At 43.4% G+C, this 24,552-nt stretch overlaps 1 protein-coding gene across 1 annotated transcript in view; it reads right to left on the bottom strand.

The window, feature by feature from the left end:
- skia (v-ski avian sarcoma viral oncogene homolog a) overlaps positions 1-14,767 on the bottom strand; it is a 77,150-nt gene extending 62,383 nt beyond the window's left edge. Inside the window, exon 1 of the mRNA XM_084366656.1 lies at positions 12,934-14,767. Coding sequence (XP_084222782.1) covers positions 12,934-13,839 — 906 coding nt within the window. The 5' untranslated portion in view covers positions 13,840-14,767. The remainder of the gene's footprint in view (positions 1-12,933) is intronic.
- Positions 14,768-24,552: the final 9,785 nt, after the last annotated feature.

The following is a 24,552-nucleotide window of genomic DNA, read 5'->3' as shown; positions in this document are numbered from 1 at the left end:
TGCAGCCCTCTAATAGCTGTCCTTATTGAGATCAGGATGAATGTTGGTTACGTGTTTCAACCTCAGATCCGATGAATACTGGAATAGCCCTCTCAGAGCTGTTGCTATTGGGTAAATCCAATTAATGGTGAATGGTTGAATGTGTTATAAAGCGCTTTAAGTGATTGGTACAACAGAACAGTCCTGAACATAAATTCAAGTCCAGTCCGCGTCCATTTATTCTCAAAGCCTTCTCGATCTACTGTGGCTGAATTTACCTTATTTGTTCTTCACTTCACACAAACCCATCTGCCAAATGAGTAAATGTATCCATAAATGTAACTGTCTTCAAAGATCTCCTGTTACCACCCCAGTACCCTGGACCTCCTATACTGACCCATGGAGGACCTTCAAAGCCTGCTACCAACTGACTGAGAACTATGCTTTAGCTGACTGCTAATTGAGAGGCAAAGCAGCTTTTTTGACAACATTGATGGTTCCACAATGAAAGTCTTTTAAGATGGTAGCTGACTGACTCGACACCATTCATTTAATTTAATGGGATACTGACAGCTGACAGCTCTTCACTGAATAATCAAGGACATCAATGCCTTTGCAAACTTTCTCATTCATTTTAAGGCTTAGAAATAGAATCAGCTCATTCTGTTGTTCTGAATAAAAGCCCTTCTTCCATGCGTACAGTGTGAAATCCCACCAGGTGTGTGTGTGTGTGAGAGAGAGAGAGAGAGAGAGAAAGAACATGTGTGCCTGTGCATTCTCAGCTGCTGGTTTGCGTCTACTGGACCTGAGATGTATTGATTTCTACAGGAAGTGGAATCTGATGTTTCACAGCACTTCCTGAGCTGGATGGCTTCGCCACCGACAGTGAAAGCAGTGAGAGGAGGGGGTCTGGTGGGGTGGAGGGGTGGACACGGGAAGTAACCAGTTCAAGAAAACATGAGAGAGAAAGACAGAAAGAGAGAGAGAGAGAGAGAGAGAGCGAGAGAGAGCGAAAGACATAACATTTCCGTCTCTGTCCTTGAGGCGAGACTAAACACTGCTTCCCACCTCAGCTTCTCTCAGAACAAACAGCGACAGTGGCTCTGTGGAAAATCAAGCAAACCCTCCACACTCTCCTCCCATCAAACCTGCTGCCTGGTACCACTACATGTCCAGATAGGGCTTAAACCTAGATAACAGGGACCACAGTACACACCCCAACCTGGCTTTAAAACACCAAATGCATCTAGGCCTGCCACTTGTGATTGGATCTAGTCTAATGGGTGTTTGATTTACTGCACTGGGTCTAATGACACTAATTCCATTATTTGGATTTTTGTTTTTGCAAAATATTTGACTGTCAAAATAATGTAAAATGATTGTAAGGTTATTTTGAGTAGAATATAATGCCCATAATAGCTGGCTACAATTTGAATGCTTAAATGCGTACATATTGCACATTTAAAACATCTATCTTTGCTCAACACATCTTAGACTTTCTTACCCTCAGCTAACTACTGGTTAGGAACTTCTCTTTTTTAAATACAAAAATTGGAAATGATCGGTTATTTTATTTGTATCTGCCATAAGAAGCAGGTAATTATTGCTATCTGTTGAAAACGTACAGTAGTGTCATTAATATTATAGTGCTTTTTCATTAGTTTGAGAAAAACTAAATGGTGACTAAAATCAAAAATCATCCACAATCTTGGGGGAAAAAAAAAAGTTTGTGCCATATCACCAAAGCCTATTTTGCCCTCTCAGTACACAGTACAGAGATGACGTGGTGTTAAATCAGTGCATCGAGCTGCACCTGCTTGCAGGCTGGCATATCAGCACATCAGTTTCACACTTGCTCAAAGACAACAAAAGAAAAAGCAACGAAAGATTGAGATGCCACATCAATGTGACCTAGGGACCAGGTGGAACACTCTCAGTTATAGCAAATATCTTTCTGTTCATCTTAACAAAACAGAAATGAATAGGGAAATCTGATGATCTTGATCCTGTAGGACAGAGGCTGGAGGCAGCCTCAGTCCTGGAAAGCAGTTCTATGTGGGAGACATACACCGTCGTTGCGATAATGCTGGTGGGAAAAGTGTGACTGCTATACAAACCACAAGCGCTCACACACACACACACACACACACACACACACACACACACGTCTGGCTTAATCCTCTGCAGACAACCATCAGCCATGCCTGCAGAGACAGAATTGAGGGGGAGAGTGGGAGGGAGGGACGGGAGTGGGAGTGGAGGTGGTGTGGCAAGGTTCAGCTGCATCCCTGACCTCTGTGTGTATGCATGTGTGTTTGTGTGCATGTGTGTGTGTGAGAGAAGATAATTAAACAGGGCAGACAGATGAGCCCAGTGAGAAGGCTAGAGGTCACATGGGATAAGTCGGCTTGTCCGACCCTCCACACACACACACACACACACACACACACATTCTGACAGCAGACGTATATAAATGGCAGTGGGCTTTATATAAACAGATGTCCTACTGCTCGATATAGCCTTGGCAGTTGGCTCTTTGAAGGAAGACTGTGAAAATAACGTCTTTGTGTTCAGTGTGGGTCGGACGCGGTTACACACTCCACATATTACCCTGTCTTAGAGATCTACAATTACATTAATTATAAGCTAAGAGCTTCAAGAGGTCTATTGTCTGCTCTGTAGGAATGGAAGGAGTGTATGTGCATGTGCCTGGATGAGTGTGTGTGTGTATAGAGAAAGGTTCCCCTGGAAAGCCATGTGTATGTGCAGAAATTTGTTTGGATCTTTTCTGTGTTTCGGCATGAATGTGTGTACTTTACAATAGGAAATGAACAGTGTGGGTGATGGGGGAAGGGGATGAGTTGAAAAGGGGGTTGGTTAAAGCAAAAGGAGCGAGTCTGGGCCTGGTGGTGAACCTAAGAAGCAGGCTTCTGTGCCAGAAGGAGGGATCTCCTTTCAGCATATTGTTTTATTTAGCATCTGCATAGCTGCTTCATTTGCCAGAGTGCGGCTGGAATGGATTAATTCAGGAGATTGGTGACTTGGAGGGGAGGAATGGCTCGGCCAGTCTGGAGGAAGGATGTTAACCACATTATAAGTCTTTGTTTCCAACACTTCATTCCTGAGAAGTAAACTGAGACCACTGAGCCCTAACCCTTCACTGTCTCAACCAAGAGGCCCTGGTTTGCTCTAACACACACACACCTTCCACTTTGACTTCCTGACAGGCTGCAGCTGAGGTGTGGCTGCAGTTCACTGACTTTGCTTCTGTTTCAGCTGTCTAGTTGTGCTCTGCCAGTCTGAACCCATATCCACCAGCTGTGCTTAACTCCACTCTCCAACCTGAACCTGCCCTTCACTGACTGGTTTCAGTGATCCCACCCACCAGATGTGTCACACTAAGACCACTAACCAGAAGCACCTCTTTCAGTTGTGGCACACCTGGCCTCACAGCACTTCTTTGAACAGAGAGACGCTATAATGGTCAGTCAAAGTTCAGGACAGAGTTGCTTTGTTGGATCAATAGGGCAGGTCGGTCCACCTCCTGATACAGTTTAAGATTAACCCATCCTGCCTTAACATAGCGTCTAGACGTAACTATGAGTCAATGCAGACTAAACAAAAGTAAACATTAGAGGTGTTTGCACACTACACTGCAAGGAAGATACACCTTTTCCTGGAAAAGCAATGCACAAGCAAGCACTAAATCTATTACACTCTGAGTGAAAGGCCAAAAAATAGGATAACCTCAATCAAAATGCTACATAAATCAGTTTTAAAGTAGCCAGAGTAACTTTTGTGTATGAAAATGTCAATTATTACTATTGGAGATTTTTGATAACTGTTCATTAAAGGCAGACAGTGTGCTAGATGTCTAGCTCACCTCTTTGTGCTGGACAGCAGCAGCCATGACGCCTCCAGGAAAGATGAGCAAACAGACACAAGAGGGAGGACGGAGGATGGAGGAGGGGGAGGCAAACAATGAGCACTGGTCCATGACTCAGGCGCTTTGGGAGCACTGATCATCCCTCAGTGCAGGGGGTGGGGGTGGGTTATCACCTCTATCTGTCCCACAATCACAGATCCACAGCTGATACCCACCACAAAAGACATGACAATGGATAGCCAGCGGACAGCAGCCCACCCCAACACCACCACCCCGTCCTCTCACAACAATACCTCGCAGAGCTCCTGGGAGCTGCCCTTCCACATGGCTGAGGCCAAGCCACTGTGAGCCCCCCCCCCCCCCACCACCACCACCACCACCACGCAAAAAAAGCACAACAAGGAGGTTTCCCCAAGACCCAGCCTGCTTTCACAACAACAGAAAATATAGTCCCGATTCCAAAAAATTTGGGACAGGAGCAATTAAAGACTGGGAAAGTTGTGAAATCTTTAAAAAGCTGTATTCAACTGAATATAGGTCAAAAATATTTTGCAAATCATGCATTCTGTTTTTATTAACGTTTTACACCACCTCCCATCTTCTTTGGAATCAGGGTTGAACAAACACCCTTTCAGACTCTTGTAAACTTTGTTAGTATTTGCACTGAATATTTTTGATTTTTACCTTGTAATATGACAGTAAAGACAAGCCAGATGTATGCCAGTGTTGGCTAAGGGTAATCTCCATGTAGATTCTGCACTACATAGCTGTAACTGTGGTCAACTGTAGTAAATACAATAAAAATTTGAATTAATAGTTTCAGCTATACATTTTTGACAAAAATCTATTCATGTAAGCATTGAAGAATGATCATGATCCCAGTCGTTTCTTCTGTCAAGAGTTCCCAAAGCATGAGTCCAATTGGATTTGTAGGATAAATTATATGGGCGGCGGGGGGGGGGGAGTTTTACCAATAGCGGTGGTTAAGCCGCCATCTTCAGTTTGTATAAAAACATATCAAGTATGAAAATCCATATCTCTCACTACTATCACCATCTCCTCCACTTGACAGAAATTTTTCAAAGCTGCTGAGTTGACTTGGCAGCTTCCTCGGAGGAGGAATCGTGCCAGTTCAATCAGAAATTAGATTAGCACAGCTTATTATTAGCTTGAAAATCTCCCTGTATCTGCCTTCTCTGTCTCTACCTGTGGGAGGATATTCTAGGCCATGCCTGGTGGATGTTGTGTTACGCACTGCCAGTGCAGCTGAGGAGTCTGTGTGTGTGTGTGAGTAAGTATATACACGTGTGTGTGCATTTGCTTGCTATTCTGTCTGCTTCTGTATTCATTATAAGACTAAGGAGGCATTGCGGGGGTGGGATCTGGGTGCTGTGTGGATGTCTGTGCTCATGTATGTCTGTAGTTTGTAGTGTGTGTGTTCGTGTGGTTGGGGGGTGGGGGGAAGCATCACTGTGGGAGACAGGCAGATGGGGATGGAAATGAGTAGGCAGTGAGCTCATGCTAATCTCCTCCTACAGCTGATCCAGGCACAAAACGCGCACACTCGTGAGCACAAACGCACGCACACTGGCACGATGGCAAATCATACCCTCGACCAGCCTCATGCACAATCACACACCAAATGAGGCAGAGGATGCCTTTGCTATTCAAATGTTCCCACGTGTCCCATATGAATGTTTTGAGAGGTAAGCCTAAAATCTTTGAACAAAAGTTCACCTTCCATTTCACTACATCATGGTGCTGGTGGATGTTAATTTGTTGGATATAAGTGTGTGTGTGTGTGTGTGTGTGTGTGTGTGTGTGTGTGTGTGTGTGTGTGTGTGTGTGTGTGTGTGTGTTTGAGTCTAGCTGCCTTCGTCAAACAGCCATCTGCCTCGTGGGAGTTGCTCAGCAGCACGCGATTGGCCGCTGCGCTTCAAGAAAAGCTAGGGGTGAGGTGGGTAACCTCTTTATTTGGGGAGGAAAAGGTCATGTGGTGCTGGCTGCTCTTCAAAACATATGGGTGCACAGGGGGAAAATAGATGGGGGGGTGGGTCGACTCCAGAAGCCAACAGTGCTGTCATACAAAGGGCAGTCCTGGGCTGACGCAGCACAAAGTAAACCCCCCATCTCACCATTCCATCTCACAATTAAAGCTGCCCCCGTAGTACTTTTAATAATTACAACTGGACCTCTTTTCTTATTAACAATCAAGCCTTTCACACTGAAAGCTTGAGGAAATCTCTTCAAAACTGATGTGTTTTTTTGAGTGATTTTTAAGATCAATACATTTTAGGGTTAGGGCTAAAAGTGCTAATAGCAAATTAAGAAAAATAGAGAACGAAAATAGGATGACTGGTAACTATGTCCTACATGGAAAATGTAATGCAGTGATGTCATTCAAGCATCAGCACAGTCAGATGCCGCAACTATCATAACAATTCATATGGAAGTGGGTGAAAAGATCCCACTTTTTGCCCTGTGATAGTGCAATACAAACGTCCATGTCAAAACAAACAGATAGCATAACTGTTCTGAGATATGATTTGGATGTTTATCATGCGTACAATCCATACACAAATGGTTCACAAGGCATCCAATCCAGACCTACACTGTCAACTCACCGACTGAAAACAGCTGTAGCTTTGCAGGAGAGAAGACATCTATGTGTCTAGGTTGAACCCCATCCCCAGGGTTAGGAGGTTTAGGGTTTAACTTTGTATTCAATTGTTGAAATTGCACTTTGCCAAATTGTCTTTATTTTACAACCTAGGCATCTTTCACCTGCAAACCACCAAAAATTGCTCACTGGTTGGTCTGACTATGAGCACCTGTGTGAAGCTTGAAGCTTTCTGTCACTTAACAAACAGAAAGATGCAAATTTAGTGTGATGCTGGCCTTACATCTGAGCATCACTAACATGTCCCTGGTAAAGAAGCTGCAGGGCAGGTTAAAGGAGGCGAAAGGTTAGAGGATGGTGCGTGGGGATGTGTAGTTAAAACAATAGGCTTTCAGTGCCATGTGTGTCGATGAATTTTTCAAGACCCTCTCATTAAATAAACACGCTGGACATCACCGCCAACGGTAACCTACCATCAATATTGAATGTCCTCAAAAAAATTGACACAAGCCAACGGTCAGGCAAGACATCGAATCGCACCATCTGACTGAGGATGAGCTTGTTTTTCATGCAACACCTGGAGGAGGTCACAGGGTTCTCCCTTCCGTGCCGCTCTTACAATAATCCCAATGAGACATGCTCAAGGTCCTTTGAAGACTTAAGAATAGCCACTGTAAGCTGAATGTGCTTGTTAGTTTCACGCTTTATCGGAAGGCTATGAATATTCTGACAGGGACTTCATGGAGTAGGTGGAAATACTTTATTTCAACGCATGCTCTTGGCTTCTCAAATGCATTTGCTCCAAGCTTTGCGTGCACCACTTCCCCAGACAGCTTGCATGCATGGTTGCCTACGACTATGGCAACATTAACTACTTCTTGGGAACCTTTTTTCCGTCTATGGACAGTGGGTAGGTGGTGGTAACCAGAGGCTCCAGAGAGTACTCGACCGGCCGCTCGTGCACATGAAGACTCTGCTGATGGCTGGAGAAGCAAGGAAAGATGGGGGATGGGAGTGTAGCCATGGGGTGGAGGGCAGACAATGGCTGGCAATGAGGGCTTGAACTTCTCCTTTTCTTGTTCTCCTCAGTCATTCTCTCCTCCTGAATGAGGCTTCTACCATTTGTCAATAGCCCCATTCACACTGCCCGTTCATTGCGGGAATCATGCGCCAATTCTCCGCATCGCCGTCTGTGTGAAAGTTACAGATGCGGAGAGGGGGGACAGTTCCGCTGCGGTTCTGATCCGCCTGTGGAGGTAGTATAAGAGCTGCAGCAGAGCCAAGACGGCGTCTGTGTGAATGAATAAGCCGGCAATGCGGATCAGGGGTGTGACGGTCTGATGGTGTTCACAGTCTGACAGCTAAACATATGATTATAAACAGTCGGACGATACATGTTTAGAGGAGGGGGAAACGCGTAAAAGAAACCACACAGATGCCAACGTCATGATGTGTACCGTCACACCTCTTTTGGATCCGCAATGCCGGCATGCTGTATGAATTGACACACTGGTGCAGCTTGACGCCGGCGCAGTGTTGTTCAGTGTGAACAAACAAAGGTGGCGAATAGGCGAGCTTTGGTTTTGGCGATAATGCGGAGTCTCTGTGTGAAAAGGGCTGATGATAGCGGTACTGTTCAGCTGTTTGAACTCACTGGCCATATAAGATTGCCTAAGAAAGGTGTGAAGAGTTGGAGATTTGAAACACCATGGGTAAGATTAGTTTGTCTAGTTTATAATTACGTTTTTAATTGACATTCAAGAGAATCTTAATTCATATTGTGAAACACAGCATGACAGATGTTTTTAAAAGTACAATCAGAGAATCAAATTCTAAGCCAGGCAAAATATTTTTTTGAAAATATTTTGCGACTACTGCAAATGTGCTATCTGAGATTCTGTGCCGATGCTGATTTCAATTCCTTACTTTGGCAAATACCATGTTTTTCTAGGAAAACCTTTTTTCCAGAATAACAGTCAAAGTTAGCAAGATACTTTTCATCCTGTGAACACAATCAAGCAGCAACTGGGAAAACCCCCTTTAGTTCACACAACTTTAAATGCTTTGAAATAAACCGCTTCTGGCAGGGAGACATGTTGAAGAAAAGAATCACTGCACTTAATTCATTTTCCACTGCTACTTCAATGTCAGCCTTCGGAAAAACTCACAGACAAGAAAACAAGCTATATAACCTGTGATGCTCTGCCACTCTCGCTCCCTTTTTCTCATGCGCGTTTATTGTGCTTTCCTGTCTACGGTTGTGGTGGAAATACAGGCAGAGACAGACTGTAAAAGGCACATCAAAACTGTGCAGTTTTCATATCACACAATTGTTCCTCAAAGTTTTTGTCGAGAAGCCTCGGAGCAAAGTTGCTCTTCAGTGACTGTTTTTCAAGAATAGAAGAAAAGAGAGAAATAAATGTAGTTTTTGCACTTGATTTCCTGAACAGGAGAAGAAAAAGTGAAATAACTTTGGAAAAGCAGCCGCATATGTGAAAGTAATTAGCAAAAGTTTGAGCACACAAACGGATCTATTAATTAAACACCCTCTTTTTAACTCACTTTGATTTGCGTACCATTCCACCTAACAGCATTGACAGACCAAAATCAGTTTTTCTTTGTTAAGAAGAAGCTTCATTTTGTCAAAATGCAGTCCATTCCCTTCAGGTCCATCAAAATGTATATTTATAGCTATATTTTTGGCAAGATCATATGTTCTTTATTTCAGAGCCAGCTAGCCAGTGAACAATGAGTTGTGCTGGTCTGTCGCTCCGTTTTAAAGGAGCTCGAGAAGTGATGGAGTTTTCAATCACACTCAATGTAAAGACATTTGAATGTCAATGTGGCATTGATCTCCTTGACCCTCAGTCATGCCTCACAGTATGGACTGACTGTCCTCCATTAGAAATCCAGACTGGCAGCCTGGCCAGGCAGCAGAACTCATTAGACAATCCTTATTGAATTGGCGGCTTCCTCCCTTTCAAAGCACAGAGAACAAATTCTAAATTCGACAGCTTGACAGGCAAAAAACAGAGAACCATCAAAACATAAAATGCCATATTGGATATCTTTAAAGACTTTTTATCACACCAGTGCAATCAGGACAAAATCAAGCACTGCAGCAGACTTTTGCTACCATCACGTTTTGCCAAACAGCCATAAAAAGAGAATGGAAATATTCCCTCAGTAGCCATTGAAATGCACAGCTACCAGCTGTTGTCCTGTCCACCATGTGGACATGGCTGGCTGTCAGCAGGCTTAGCCAGCACTGCGCCTTGCATATGAAACAGGACATGGGCCTATATCCCCTTGGGGAGTTCACTTCCTCTGAACCCCCACCACCACCACTGTCCCACAGCCCTCCTGAAACAAGCAGCCCCTTCAGCTGGAGGCCAGATATCCCGAGCAGCAGTTGGGGCTTCTCGGGGGTGGGGGTGGTTTGGAAGTAAAAGGGGAAGTTTTAGCTCCTGCATGTTGGAGAATGGCAACCAAATATTTGAGTGCAATGCGTTGGAACCAACCCAACAAATGACAAGAGTTGTGTCCCTTAATATAAACATAGATCGAGTAACAAAAAAAAGTAACAAAAAAAAGGAAAGGTCTGATTCAAACTTGCTGGTTATGAACCAGACATGAGTCAAGCTTGAGCTAGCCCGACAACAAGCACCACCTACACCCTCTGTCCCCAGTTCTCTTTCTCATATCTCCCTTAAACAGATGGATTGTGTAGAAATCACATCATCTTGAGGGTGAATTATAAAGTTTGCAACATACTAAATCTGCAGCCACAATCCTTATCTAAACATCCTGATGCGGAAAGCCACTGATTATGTGTGCCACCCACATGTGTACCAGCCAGAAACCAAAAGACTCACAGCCAAGGGCTGGCATGAGCAACTCGGTGAAGTGTTCCACACCCAGTATATAAACTCATTGAAACAATTCAATAGTCCACTGCATTTATAATAATAATCAGCGCTGTGGCTCAAATCACATAAGACACAAATGGAGAGTGAACTTTTACTGCTAATTCACACTTCCACAAATGCAAGCATGCTGCAAAAAGTGAAAAGCTGTTTTTACTCAAATGGTCAGTGATTCAGACGTGTGCGTCTCAGAAGGAAGCTCTCACAAGAGCGTCTGTGAGGAGGGAAGTGCGACAATATCACTTCCTGTGTCTGTCTGAATGTGAGACTGCTGCTAACACTTTTGAAACACCCTCATTAATATTCACAGAGCCACACGGCCGCTCCACTAACAGCACACAGATGATGGCATTTTCTTGTGAGCTGAAACGGCAGCACGACGCAGTCTAGCAGTTTGCCTCACATCCTCCAAGAACATTTTCAAAGTGTCTCAGCTGTGCTGAAATGTGCTGACAAAGGGGAGCTCTGTTGCCATAAGTTTAGCAATATTCCTGAACTCCTACCCAGCATGTATTCCCTCATTAGTGTTCCTTGAAACAGGCTACTTGGGGAAAAAAGGAGGAGTCGAATTAAAAAGCAGGGCAGAGGCTCAAATGAGCCTTGGGCTTAACACTTGGGTGCCCTGTCGGCACTTATAAAAATAGAAGAGGCCCCTGAAAGTGGGGGTCCTTGAGGTGTGCCCACTCGAGTCTGAATGAAAGTGTGTGCCAAGAGTGGGTATTCACCATGCATGGCAGGACTTTGGCGCTCTACAGGATTTCAAGGGTCTTCAAGGATTTCTCTTTCTTTCGCAGATTCCTCTGAAAGAAGCCTCAGTGGAGGACTGGAGGGAAGCTGCTTGTAAACACTTTTGCAGTTGCTTTCTGTGCCTCATCAACAAGTCTGCTGCCCCAGAAGTCCACTCTGGTTTCAATCAAATTGGAGTAAAAAGTGTGTGTGGAGGGGGCTGAATGTGAGTGCGTGTATGTCAGAGGTGGGTGGCTGGCCTGGGGTAGGTGGATGTTTGGAGGGGGGGGTTGCTGAATGCTCCCCTTTGTTGGGATCATATTATGTTTCCACCACAATACTTCTAAACCCTGCTTCATCAACTCCATTCATGTGTAACAGTTCATGCAAATAGCTGCACTAGCCTTTTTTTTCCTAGGAGTGAGGTGGGGGGTGGGATCCTTATATCAGTCTACCACCAAACTACACTCTCTCAAAACTCCTGCCAGCACACCAAAGCACAGATTAGAATCTCTTCATACAGTTTTACAGCCCAAAAAGTAGAGCCGTGGGAAGCACGGAAAACCAGATTTAATGATTAAACAACTTCATTTGGTCTAAAGTGTTGTATCTGACCACATAAAACTACCAGAAACAAGCAGAGCCAAAACGTGCATGGATGCTCCAATTCTGATTAAACATTATAGAACTAATGTCTCTCGGCGTAAAAAGAGAATCAGAGGACGTGGATACAACAGAGAAAAAAAAGAAAAGTCTTCAACGCTGATAGTAGCACTGATTAAACCCACAGGAAGCTAAACGCATGACAGCCAGACTAACATTACATTTACTGACTGCACGCACACACACACACACACACACACACACACACACACACACAAATAGACAGTTTGGTCATAATACCAATAATCTCACTACTGATAGAGTATATGGAAACACACACACATACACTGAATTAACGAGCAACAGAAATGTAGACGGAGGAAGAGACAGCTTCTGAGCGGGTAAAAAAATGATTTAATCTGAAGAAGGAAAGAGAATTATTTCCTCACTTACATCTGAATTCATGTTAATCCCCACGCCCCTCCTAACTGTTGTTTACTATTTCCCATTAAGCCATTTGATGGTAAATGAGCCTGTATTTACAGTGCTGGCCAATAAAGAGAAGCCTGACAGGTGTTTCACAAATAATGGCTTTATTGCCACCAGACGTGTTTGTTGTCACTTTTGGGTGAGGCCCAATTAGCAACAATATATAAGTGGGTCCTAAACAGAAACTCCACATAGACTGACACACTGACATCACTGTGATAATGAATGTTTTTAATGCATTCTTTAAGTGGGACACATTTCAATTTGTGGGTGTGCAGAGAAATATGAAATCAATATATACAGCACACCTTCAAACGGGAACACTGACTGACACACACACACACACACACACACACACACACACACACACAATGAAGGTCATAAGGTTGCATCTACAGGGCCACACTTCATGGATCCACCTTCTGAATATTAGTGCATTTGGACGTTTGGATAAAACTTTATGTTCAAAGCAACTTCAAGACAAGTTGCTGTTAGACGGAGGAGACGGCTACAGCACACTGCAAGTAGGCTAATGTGAGCAGGATAAAATAAGAAAATGAATAATCAAAATGAGCTGCAGAACATAAACTGGATCATGAGAACGAGCAAACTAGAAATAAACCAACATTGAATGAACAGCCAGGCACACAAAAAGTAAATAAATCAGAGCTCCACGGTGAGGTGTAGCATGGGGTCCAACTCACCCTGGATGATGCTTTCCTCTTGTACTTGTTGGCGAAGTCAAATTTCTCCTTGATCTCGTCCAGGAGCTGCTCCAGACGGGCCTTCTCCTCTTTCCCCGTGTAATCCTGACCCAGGAGAATGTACGCCCTCCAATTGGCCGAGTCGAAGCCCCAGTGGCAAGTCCTGTTCTCCTGCGCCTTGTGACTGTGCACCACGAACTTGTGGGTCGGGTACATGAGTCTACAGTCCATGCACTGGATGCACGCTGCGTTGGGGCTGGTGTACAGCTCCGGCACGAACAAGCCCTTGCACTTGCCGAAGCACTCGTGGTAGACTTTGAAGCTCCTCTCGGTGAGCTCCAGCTCCAGCGAGCCTCCGCTCAACTCCTTCTTGCAGCGTGGCGGGTATGCTCCTCCGTAGATCAGGGCGTTGCAGAGCCGCTCAGCGTCGGTCTTGGTGATGAGGCCACAGGATGGCGCCGAAAAGGGCAAGATCCCCATGACTTTGAGGATCTCCAGCTGGTCCGCCGTGCACCGGGAGCAGTAGATGTGCAGCTCGTCGCACACTGAGTTGATCTGCTGCAGGGTGAAGTCCCGCAGCACTGTGTTGAGGATCTGCGGCAGGCACAGTCGTTTCTCCCCGCCGACCACAAAGCACGAGATGGTCTCGCCTTCCAGCACCGTCTCGCACCTCTCCGTGGAGCGGTCCGACGGGATGAACAGCGGGCCCGGCATCACCGGCGGCGGCAGATGCTGCAGAACCGGCTCCGGCTCCTTACCGTCCTTCTTGAAGAGGAGCTCATGTTGCCACCGGGCAGAGAAAGCCGCCGGTCCGCCCAGAGAGCTCATAGAGCTGAGGTGAAACTGCTTGAGAGTTTGTTGCAGTCCCGGATGAGGCTGGAAGCTCTGCCGACTTACAGTCTCCATGTTTTTCCTGCAACTTCAGAAGCGTAAATCCTTCTTATCGTCGACCGGGAATCACGAGTATCTATCCGTTCTTGAACCTGGTAAATCCACGGCGTCCCAGAACTGACCAAAATTACGAAGCGCTTCATCAAACATCCAGTAAAGTCCTCGACGGCGAGTTTTACAGTTTTATTCCCGTGACAACTGAGTGAAAACCGGCCAGTCGCTCCCTGTAGCGGGTCGCAGACTGTCCATATCTGAAAAAACGGCTCTCCAAAACTCCAGAGAAGCGAAAAAGTTCCGTTTGACGGATTCCAAAACGAAGTAGGCGAAAATGAAACAAAAGCGGGAGTTGTGAGTCGATACAGCTCGATAAAAAAATCCTTATTTGAGGCTCTTTCCGCTGTCGAGGACTGCAGCAATCCACTCCGTCTGCCCCCGCAGTTCACTCTGACTGTATGGAGATGAGAAGTCTGAGAGCCAGCCTGCTCGCGCTCCCTCGCTCTCTCTCTCCTCCCCAGTCTGTGGCTCGCTCTCTCTCTCTTTCTCTCTCTCTCTCCCTCTCTCTCTCTCCCTCTCGCGCTCCGTCTAGGTCTCTCTCGCTCTCCCCCTCCCCTCCCCCCCGTGTTTGTGTGTCTGGCTCAGTCATTGAATCGCAGCCAAGAATGTGAGTGACTCTGCAGGCAGGCTGGGCTCTTCCAGGAACAAGCCATCACCCCCTACTGCCCTGCAAGAGAGCAGAGAGGAGGAAAACCAAGCGAGGGAGGAGAGGGGGAGACGGATGCTGCGTTCACGTCGTGTGTGAGCACTGGACGATCACTTTTAAACTTCGCTACAGTAAATTCTGGAAGAGGTGGAAAGTTACTAAGTAGGCCTACATGAAGGAACATGAACGCTGCTTACAGTTTATGCTACTTTATTCTTCTACTTCACCAGAATTCACGGGGGAAATGATTAGGCTATTTTTTCTGTACTGCTTTTAATTGACAGCAGTTGGTTACTAGCCAGATTAAGAGTTTACATTTAAAAAACATACAGTATATAAAACTGTAAATAAAATATTTCAAAAACTTTTTTTCTGGATTTAATGACTTCAGTAATAATAACCCATTATTATAAGTCTACACAGCTAAGAATACAATGGTATAAGTGCCTAATAAGCCGGCTAGTGTTATTTTTGATAGGTATGTTTAGGTGCTGTTTGGCTGTAATTGAGGGTTACTTCTAATTGGTTACTTCTTCAGTGGCCTACTAATATTTGATTTTTCTTACATTTATGTTTTAATAACACTTCTGTACACTATTTTTAATGTTGAATATGTGATTTGTAGACTAACTGATTTTTTAAAAACACTCTGAAATCACTGCTTGAGAAAGTGAGTGTTTATTGCTAAAACAGTGTGTTTAGTGCTAAAACAGTAATAACCCAAAGCGTTCCTATCGTGGCGTTAGAAGCATTCCAATGGCATTTAGGCCTCTCGCCGGCTTGTAATAGGCTACATATTTATTTTTCCAGTTACTGACTGTATCAACATGAAGCTTCCTACACGTTGACGTCTGAAGTGTGCTCAATCACCAGCTGAAACCTGAAGTGGACGGGATTTCTACACAGGAAGCTCATATTTACCATCTTTCCCATGGGCCATGAATGTAGCAGAAGAATAGAGAATCCTTTGCTTCACGCTGTAGAGAGAAAAAAAGCCCAAACACGATGGGTGGTGTTTTGCGAGACATGACAAATTTAGCTTTGGAAGAGGAAACGCAAATTGCATGACTGACTGCGGTTTATTTATTTCCCTTCTGCTTGAATGTGTTAAAATTGTTTGGCAAGTATTGGCGAGTAAACAACTTTCATGTGTTGAAGACCTTGAAAGACAATCTTACTAATGAAATGAAGGGAAGATTTTTTTTTTCCTTTTCTTTTCTTTTCTTTTCTTTTCTTTTCTTTTCTTTTCTTTTCTTTTCTTTTCTTTCTTTCAGCTAGTATTTGGTATGGGCGGTCGAATCCATAAACAAAAATAAGTATATCTTTGTACTTGTTGACACTGTAGGCTATTTTCTTTTCATTCTATTTATTTTGATGTCTGCCAAAATAACTCACTATAAATGTACAAACAGAATGTCTGTTTTTACATTGTTCACAGAAATGCAGTGTTACAAAGCTCAACATGTCAGTTACCACTGGATTAGATGTTTAACTGTAAAACTGTGCTTGATTGTTAAGTTTGTGTTCACGGATGAGTAAGTGATGAGTAAGTGTTTTGAGGGCACATTATGTGAGAATGTAACAGGCCATTTCATTCAGACCACTTAAGAGTTGTTTTAGACATTTTAGACGCATTATCTCTCTAAATCTTATCATAGGGAGTGAAAAAGTTAAAGACATAGATTTTGGATTAATTATCAAAACGAGTGAGTCAACCTCGGGAGGTCTCAGGGCAAGTTCAACTCCAAAACTGATGAGGAGCAGTTTGCTGTTCCTGTGGCGTCCCCTAGCCAAACACTGCTGTAACTGCAACTAGGTGGGGGGCAAGACCTGGAAGGATTCTCCATTACAGGCCAGAACAGTCTGAGAGAAAATTGGTGAGTATGTAGACATAAAGTAGACAGAAAAAAGTGCAGGTCAGTAATAAAATACTCAATTAAAAAAGAGAAGAATATGTGTACAAATGCAGGTGGTGGCATGGCTAACACAGAAAAGGCTTGGATCAGCAGCCGTCAACTGCTTCAAGCTTGGCACTCGTCCTCCTCAGACAAGATCTTCATGCTGAAGTGTTTCTACAAACGAAGAAAGAGGAGGGATTGCCGCAATAAATACACCACCGAACAAACTCTTAATATATACTATGAATTTTTAAGGGAGTGTATTGACCCGCCAACTAGACTTCTTCAACAATTCACAATATTTGAAAGGGTGTATGTGCTGAAAGTTGAGATGCCGCTTGAAGGATAATCTCACCCAAAAATGAAAATTCAGTCAGACAGATTAAAATTTTTGGGTGAACTGTTCCTTTAATAAACATGGGCAAAAGGAAGTGATGCGGACGGTCAAAGTGAAAATACACAACATTCATAATTATATTCACACACAGTATATAGAGGGATACAGTATATGTTGTTATACATACACAGACGACACAGAGGTTTAGATGAAATACAAGAGATGTAGTTGCTCCTCGAGTCCACAAGGAGACGCTGTGATGAGTTCAGCAGCCCAAAACGTTAAGTTCCTGGAAGGTTGTCAGGACTGAATGAAATGTCTGGTGAGTAAACAGCTTAGGGTCCCTACATCCCTCAGTACATCCCTCGGAGGTGGATGTAGTGAGGGTAAATGATGTTTCACCAATTACTGGTTCAAACTGAACAATGTCCACAAAGCTGCTGTCCTGTTGGTAATGGAAGGGAGTCAATGGTGCCATAGCTTGTTTCCGTTGTTTCCTGTATCATGGTTTGGTCTGCGCCTTTCTCTGTCTTGAGTGTGGTAATGGGTTTATCCATGAAGGTTTTGTGCAGTCGTTTAATTCTGTTGGCCAAAGGAGAGTACTGTAAGCCATGTGATAAATTGTGAGTTTAGGAGTGGGCTGCAACAATAGAACTGTCTCAGAGGATGCCTCCCACTTTTTTGATTATTTTCCTTTTTATTCAAGATACAAGATTAATTTAATGGTCAGTATGCAATACAAGATTGTATAATTCATTTTTTGTTGCAATTCCCTGAGCTACACGAACACAAAAAAAAAACAACTATACAGCCTCGTTAATAAATAATAATCATATCAGAAAAATAAACTATTGATGGTGGAGTGTTGAGGAGAGAAGCTGCTCTGTAGTCTGGTTGTACAGCAGCAGATACTCTGTATCTGTTGTCAGGTGGCAGCAGATACTTCTGTATCTGTTGTCACATGGCAGCAGATACTCTGTAACTGTTGTCAGGTGGCAGCAGATACTCCTATCTGTTGCCATATGGCAGCAGATACTTCTATATGTTGCCAGATGGCAGCAGATACTTCTGTATCTGTTGTCAGGTGGCAGCAAATACTTCTGTATCTGTTGCCAGATGGCAGCAGGGTGAACAGACTATGGCTGGGTGAGTGTTGCCTTTAAGTATCTTTGGGCTCTGTGCAGACATCTCACTTCACTGATATCACTGAAGCTGTGTAGATGGTACCAGTGATGTTCTGTGCAGTTTTAATAACCTGCTCTAAAGCCTCCCTTTCCTGGGCTGTGCACAAACCATGCCAGTTTGTGATGTAGTGATGTTTGGATCGTTTTTTAAACAAAGTCTAATATCCGGCCAGTATATTAATGCGCTGAGTAGTGACCCACAAAGCATTATCATGCAGTGGTCAGTGATGGTGATCCAGCATTGAAGCTGCATAGTTGGTCTTTATTCCATTCAGCTGGCAGATACTATGAGTGACCTTTTCTGAGGGGGACCAGAGCCTCCGCTGGGCTTATCAGTCTGGCACAGAGCCACTCTTTGAGCCAGCACTGAGCTCTGGCAGCTACAGGCTGGATGTGGGCCTACAGTACCACTCTGGCATACTGTATCACTGTTTGTGTGTGCACATCAAGTGGTAATGGATACAAGTGAGATACCAAGCTTGTGCTTCCTTCAGGCTTCTCATCCCATCAAGGCCAAAGCTGCTAGACAGTATAGAGTGTATGCCAAGCCTTGTTTTCACTGATTCATAATGTAGCCAACATCATGTGCTCGTCCTCTTTGCATTCTTTTTTCCCCCCAAGAGCTCATCTGTGCTCATCATGTACTTGCATACTTTTTAGTTGTTGCCCTTCTCTCTCCTTGCACATTATCTCCTGCTCATGGTGAACTTGAAGGTCTTGCTGGAAGTGATGGTTATGACTCTGAATCTTTCCCTCACTTTCGTCAGCACAGTGAACACTGCATTGCGGACTGTTTTTGGTAAAGTTAATCTATCTTCCATATCAATGAGGCTGCAAGTTGGAAGTGTTTTGAGAACTCCTCCCTGTTGCCACGTTCATTAAGCTGTGACATTCACAGTTGTCACAGTTAGGACAAGAAATCAAGCCAGGCTACTTTCACACCTCCTCACACAGGGCCAGTCACTGCATAAAGTTGTCAAATGGTCTGTTTTGGAAAGTTCCAGAAGTTCTCAAAGGCCTCCCTGAAATTCCACTGACCGATACAGGGTTTTCAGCTGCTGCTCAGAAGTAAACTCTTTGTTTGAAGCACACTGAGGCTTTGAGGCATTCTCTTCATTAAAGTGCCACCAAACAAAATGTTACTTTGAGACTGTATGAACAATCGAAATACTACACTCTCAACCAATCGCACAGGAGAATTTCTGGAAGGGTGTGGCTAAAATCACAACGGAATTTCTGATTTTTTTACTTGTTGAATTGTTTTCAGCATGTGGTAGTTCCAAAAATAAACCCAACTGCATCATGGATATTAGTAGACCAGTGTTAAGTCAGCTTCAGGGGTATTTCTCGCTTTTCGCAGAGCCACATTTACAGTTTCCCCCCTGCTTTCAGTCTTGAAGGTGTAATACAGTATGTAAGAATTTCAGTTCAAAACATTCAAAATGCTACCAACATTATCAACAGTTGACGTCATGTCAAACATGTTTATGTATTGTGTTGAAGAGATATCTACTGAAGTTAGCATGCAAACCAGGTAGCCCAGGGCCCGAAAACCTCTCCCTGTGGTCCAAAGCTCCTGTGCTAGCGGTGTAAATACCAATCCTCCCCTTGTAGTCTGGCTAGCTGCATGGCTAACTGAACTAACAAGCTAACAAGCTAAAAATATCTACAGTCATGGGTGGATAAAAAGTTAGCAGCAGCTAGCAGTTTTTCTGGTGATATGCTTGCCCCTATTAGTTGGTAGTATGAATTCAAGTTGGCCAAATCTTACATATTGCACATTAAATGCTAAGTTAAGCTAACCACATTTTAACTCCAGTTGTGTACTTTCACTCACTTCCAAAACACATGCAGGCGCTAGCTAGATGGAGATCTTTAGACATGAGGCAGGGGTGCTAATGCTGCTTTTGTCCACAGAGGCCAGCAGATTCAACATAAAATCAAAGTTCCTTGTAGCTGCTTTGATGCAGGAATGGGCAACTTTTCAAATTGCCCCCTCCATGTCCCTGCGGTATTGCAGTTGGCGCCAGTGTCACAAAGACAGCATTAGCAACATGACTACCGCTTGCGGCCTCGTTGCTGTCTATAGTAACAAACAACCGTATCCCAATTTGACCAAGAAATTCTGGTCTCAGCACTACGAAAAAGGCAGAGTGAAATACCCAGTTGAAGTTTTGATACTTGTATCATCTAGTAGAAAGAATGCCAAGTTCAGGGAAACACATACGCAGACTGTGACACAGTGATTCTCCCTCTTCACCTTCTTTGCCTCCTCTATCAGGGAATTTCCACAGTTATTCCTGTTGTTCCACCGTTACCTGGGGATAGTGACCAGGAAAAGGTGTTTTTTCCTGGTCACTATCCCCAGGTAACGGTGGAACAACTGGAAGTGTACAAGTTCTGCTTGCGCAATGGTTGACGCACTTCGTTTGTGCAGTGATTCATCCTTCGTTTTTTGCAAAAAACTCGATTGAAGACCAAATAGCAAAGTGAAAGCGAGGTTTATAGGGAACCAATTTAACCAAAGTTAAAGCCAGTTTAAGTGAGGAAAAAAAAGCAAAGTTATCAGTATTTTGCTTCTTTCATTTTTAAAGACAGCCTCGCTGGTCATTATCCACCAGGATCACCTGAATGTTTTGGTCTTTATGCTCATGTTGCTCTAATGATGGTATAAATTCTCAAGCACTTGGTTTACTTCTTTAACTTAAACAGTTATGGGTGCTGCGACCTCACTTTTATTCTCCTCATCATCTTCGCCATCACCATGGCAGCGGAGCACAACACAGCATCACGTGGGATGGATGACATAACGTTTCTTTCCAGGCGCCGGACTGCCTTTTCCCAGAGTAGCACTCTGTACCAGAGGTCTGGCCCACTGCTCTGCTTTTGTGTTTCTTCCCCTCTGTGGTTGAGGTAGAAAAAATGGATTGGCTAATGTCAGCAATTCAAGAGCAGTCCTTCTGCAATACTCATCTTATGGGGCACTGTTTCCAAAAAATGTTCTCACCTTATTTCAGAGTGGCAGGTTTTCCCATAGTGCTGTTTTCCATTCTTTGAAATAATGCTCTCCTCTTTTCTTTCTTTTCCTTTCCTTCCGCTCAGTCCAGCTTTCCCTTGTCTTTTCCATTGCATAATTGTAGCCACTCTCTGTGGGTCCCTCTCTTCTGGCCAACAGCTTAGAAGGCTCAGAAAGTCCCCCAATTACTATGACTTCAACTTTCCACTTTATGTGTGTCCTAGCAGAGGGAGCACAGTATTATCATTACAGTTCGGATTCTTCTATGATGTAACCTTCTCTCGTGTGCACTGAGTAGAAATCCTTGTGCGAGAGTGATATAATATCTTGTGTATTAAAAGTGAGAGTTGATGTTGAGGTGATACAATCAAACAGTGAACAATAAAAGACTCTGTATCATGTCCTTCCTTAACCAAATCACATTTTGAGAGAATCGTGCACTTTGATGAACTTGATCCAGACATCCATTTTTCACTACTTATATGGTGCTGAGTTGCAGTGGCAGCAGGATAAGCTGGGTAGTCCAGTGGTCTTTACAAAGACGGATTTGAGGTTGAGGTTGAGGTTCTCTTCTTACCGTGCCAGGACAGCATCGTAGTAACTTAGTGTGCACCCCTAACCTATTCTTGAGTAGGCTATGTTCCAGATAACAGTTCAATGCTGTAGGGCTTTTACACAACATTAATAGGGAATTTGGGTTAAATTTGGCTATCAATAATAATGAATGACTTTTTGGGATTATTATTAATTATGATAAATAATAGGATCCAATTTACATTAGATTGCCTCGGAAGTACCACCTTTAAAGAAGAGAAAAGATAGCCAATTCAATAATTGAGACTCATAAAAAGGTACTAAAAAGTCAAATGGCAACTCTGATTAATAATTAACTTAATAACTACAACCAAAATTACCATAACAGCTAGCAATGGTTGAAGGATTTCAGAGTCCTTGACAGAGTAGAGGTTGGCAACATTTACTCTTGTACAATATTAAATAGACAGCATGAAGGTTCAAAAGTCTTTTATTTAACACAAAATAAGCACACACAATCTAACTAACATGTACTATATACAGATGGTTAGTTGCATGCAAAGACCCTGAGTCTGTGTGAAGCATAATTCAACTAACATCAACTTAGCCATGTAGCAAAGCAATAACCTGACTTCACAGAGATCATAATAACAACAAAAAACAGTGAACAAGCACATAGATTGAACACATGTGCACTACATCAACCAGAGTTAAAAGTCCTGTGCTTAGCTGCGCTATGCTATGTTGTGTGCTATCTAGGCCTAGTTCAACATTACCTGCCTTTGAAGAAAAGGTGCTGGTGGTTCCTTAGCTGACAAGCCAAGCAGGAGAACGTTGTAATCCCAATGCTGAACAGTGCTGATCTTGCTGTGCAAAGTCCGATGAAAGAAGGTGGATGGAGGAAACTGGTCACTCCTTTCCTTTGCAGGGACAGCAGCTCGGTGCTAACTTGCTTCGTGAGTGTGGTGTTAGCTGGTAAGCTTTGCGTCACAGCTGCTGGTGCTAACTGAACTGGAATAGTAGCAGGACCTTGCGTCGCTGCTGTGAGTTGGGCCTCCTGGAACTGCAGCTGGCAGCTCTCAGGAGAGGAGCTGGGGGCAAGGCGTAGTGGGAGTAGAGCTGGAGAGTGTAAAGGGCAGGCAGCCCCATGGGGAAAGAGGTGGGGAAGGAAGGAAACAAAGGAAGGAGCTGGAGTTTTGACTATCTGCTCAGTGGGGGGTCTGTCACACCTGACCAATAGTAGCTGGGTCTCTTGGCAGTCTTTGCACCTAAGGGTGAAGACTGGGGAATTCTGGGGAACTGAGTTCAGTTCAGAGTCAATTTTGAAATTCCACAATGAATGACTTCATCTGTGGGTCCCAACAACGCGCATAAAAGCAATGCCTGCTGACCAATCAATTCTCTGGAAAACAGCATCACCATTCATAGAAGATAATGTGGAGCTTGGTGCGCAGCTGCAATCAATGTCAAAACTATTTCATTATGCTCTTTTATAGCACTGATAGCACTAAAGCCTTGTAGTTGTTGTATGTATTCATTATTTTTTATTTGCTCCCAGGTCCGTTTGACAATGCGGGGGGCTACAGCTAAAATTTGTCTAATACTATAGTCTGTTTTTTGTTTATAAAATATTCCACTCTGCTGCCAGTAGACTTGTCCATGTTTGCCATTGGTCAATTTATGTGAACAGGTGTATGGCTAGATCAAACCTGGGTTGACTTATTGAGCTGATATCCACCTTTGTGTGTTCGCTTAGCGTGATTACGGGTGTTAGGCTTGGCAAAGCCAGATAGCTGAAACATGTCCAGAGTATTTTGAACTGGTTTTGTAGTTGCAACGGCTTTTGACAAAAACTTTGATGAACTTCCTGTTGATGTTACTTCCAGAGCAGGCTATGAAGATGTTACTGAATTTCTTTTTCAGTATTTTTTTGTTGACTTTAATTGATGACTTGAGCTTATTTTTTATATACTAACAATTCATTTTGCTGAGGAAACAGTGAACAATTTTCTTCACTAAACACTGGATTCAGATTTGCTTACATCACATTCCTTAAAACACTGATGTTAACATTTGTAAGTCACCCGCAGGACAGCAAATTACAGTTCCCTCTTACATTTTTAGAATGATTTGATGTTGGAGCTTGCACCAGCCATGAAAAAATTGTATTGTCACAAAAAAGGAGCAACTTTGATGAAACATTATTTAAGGCTTTCTGATATCGGTTACACTTTAAATATAGTGGAAGCTGTGAACAATCTCTGAGATGAATTTGTGGAAAACTACCCCCACATTTTCAGTAACAGAGGAACAGTTTGTCAGTGGTTAAAATAACTATGGTACTAGACCTACTATAGTACTCTCTTCTTCTTTGAAGTTAATTTGGTTAAGAACAAAACCATGACATACTTATTATTTCTTTTTAAATCTTAAAATGTTGGCATATATATATCTATGATGATTATGGAGCAAAAGCAACACATCTTATTAGTTGATGATTTTTTACATTTAGTTCCACCTGCTGAGACCTGCTGCAGGCACATAGATCAATTTTTGGGGCTTTTTGTTGAGATGCAAACTCACATTTCTCCAAAATCCCCCAAAACATCTGAGTTATGTTGAGTTTTGCCTCTTAATCTATATTTTAGTAGATTCTAGGGGCTAGTGAAATGCACAAAGACTGAGTCGTAAATGGGTCAAATAAGTAGTCATTCACAGCTGCCTACTGACGAATCAATCTTCAACTTTATGGAGCTTTTGACCACTTCCCACAGATTTCCTCTGAGAAAGCTAAATTGCCATCACATGCTGACACTTGTAGAGAGTAGAAAAAGTAAATCTGCCAAAATTAAATCAAACTACTGTTCACAAGGTCAAGTAGGAACCTTGACACCCACTTCTTGTAGAGTACATGAAGTTCTTTATTTTCAGCTTATTAAATACCTGTAGTCGTGCAGCAGCACTCTATAATTATGCAAAATTATGGACAACTGGCAAAACATATTTTCTCCTGGATAATCAAAATAAATGATTTTGTTTCCGCTGGACTATAATGGGAG

Source organism: Pagrus pagrus, assembly GCF_965226575.1.
Source record: "Pagrus pagrus genome assembly, chromosome: 11".
Classification (NCBI taxonomy): Eukaryota; Metazoa; Chordata; class Actinopteri; order Spariformes; family Sparidae; genus Pagrus; species Pagrus pagrus.
The sequence above is the reverse complement of the archived record's forward strand: the minus strand, read 5'-3'. Positions and strand labels throughout refer to the sequence as shown.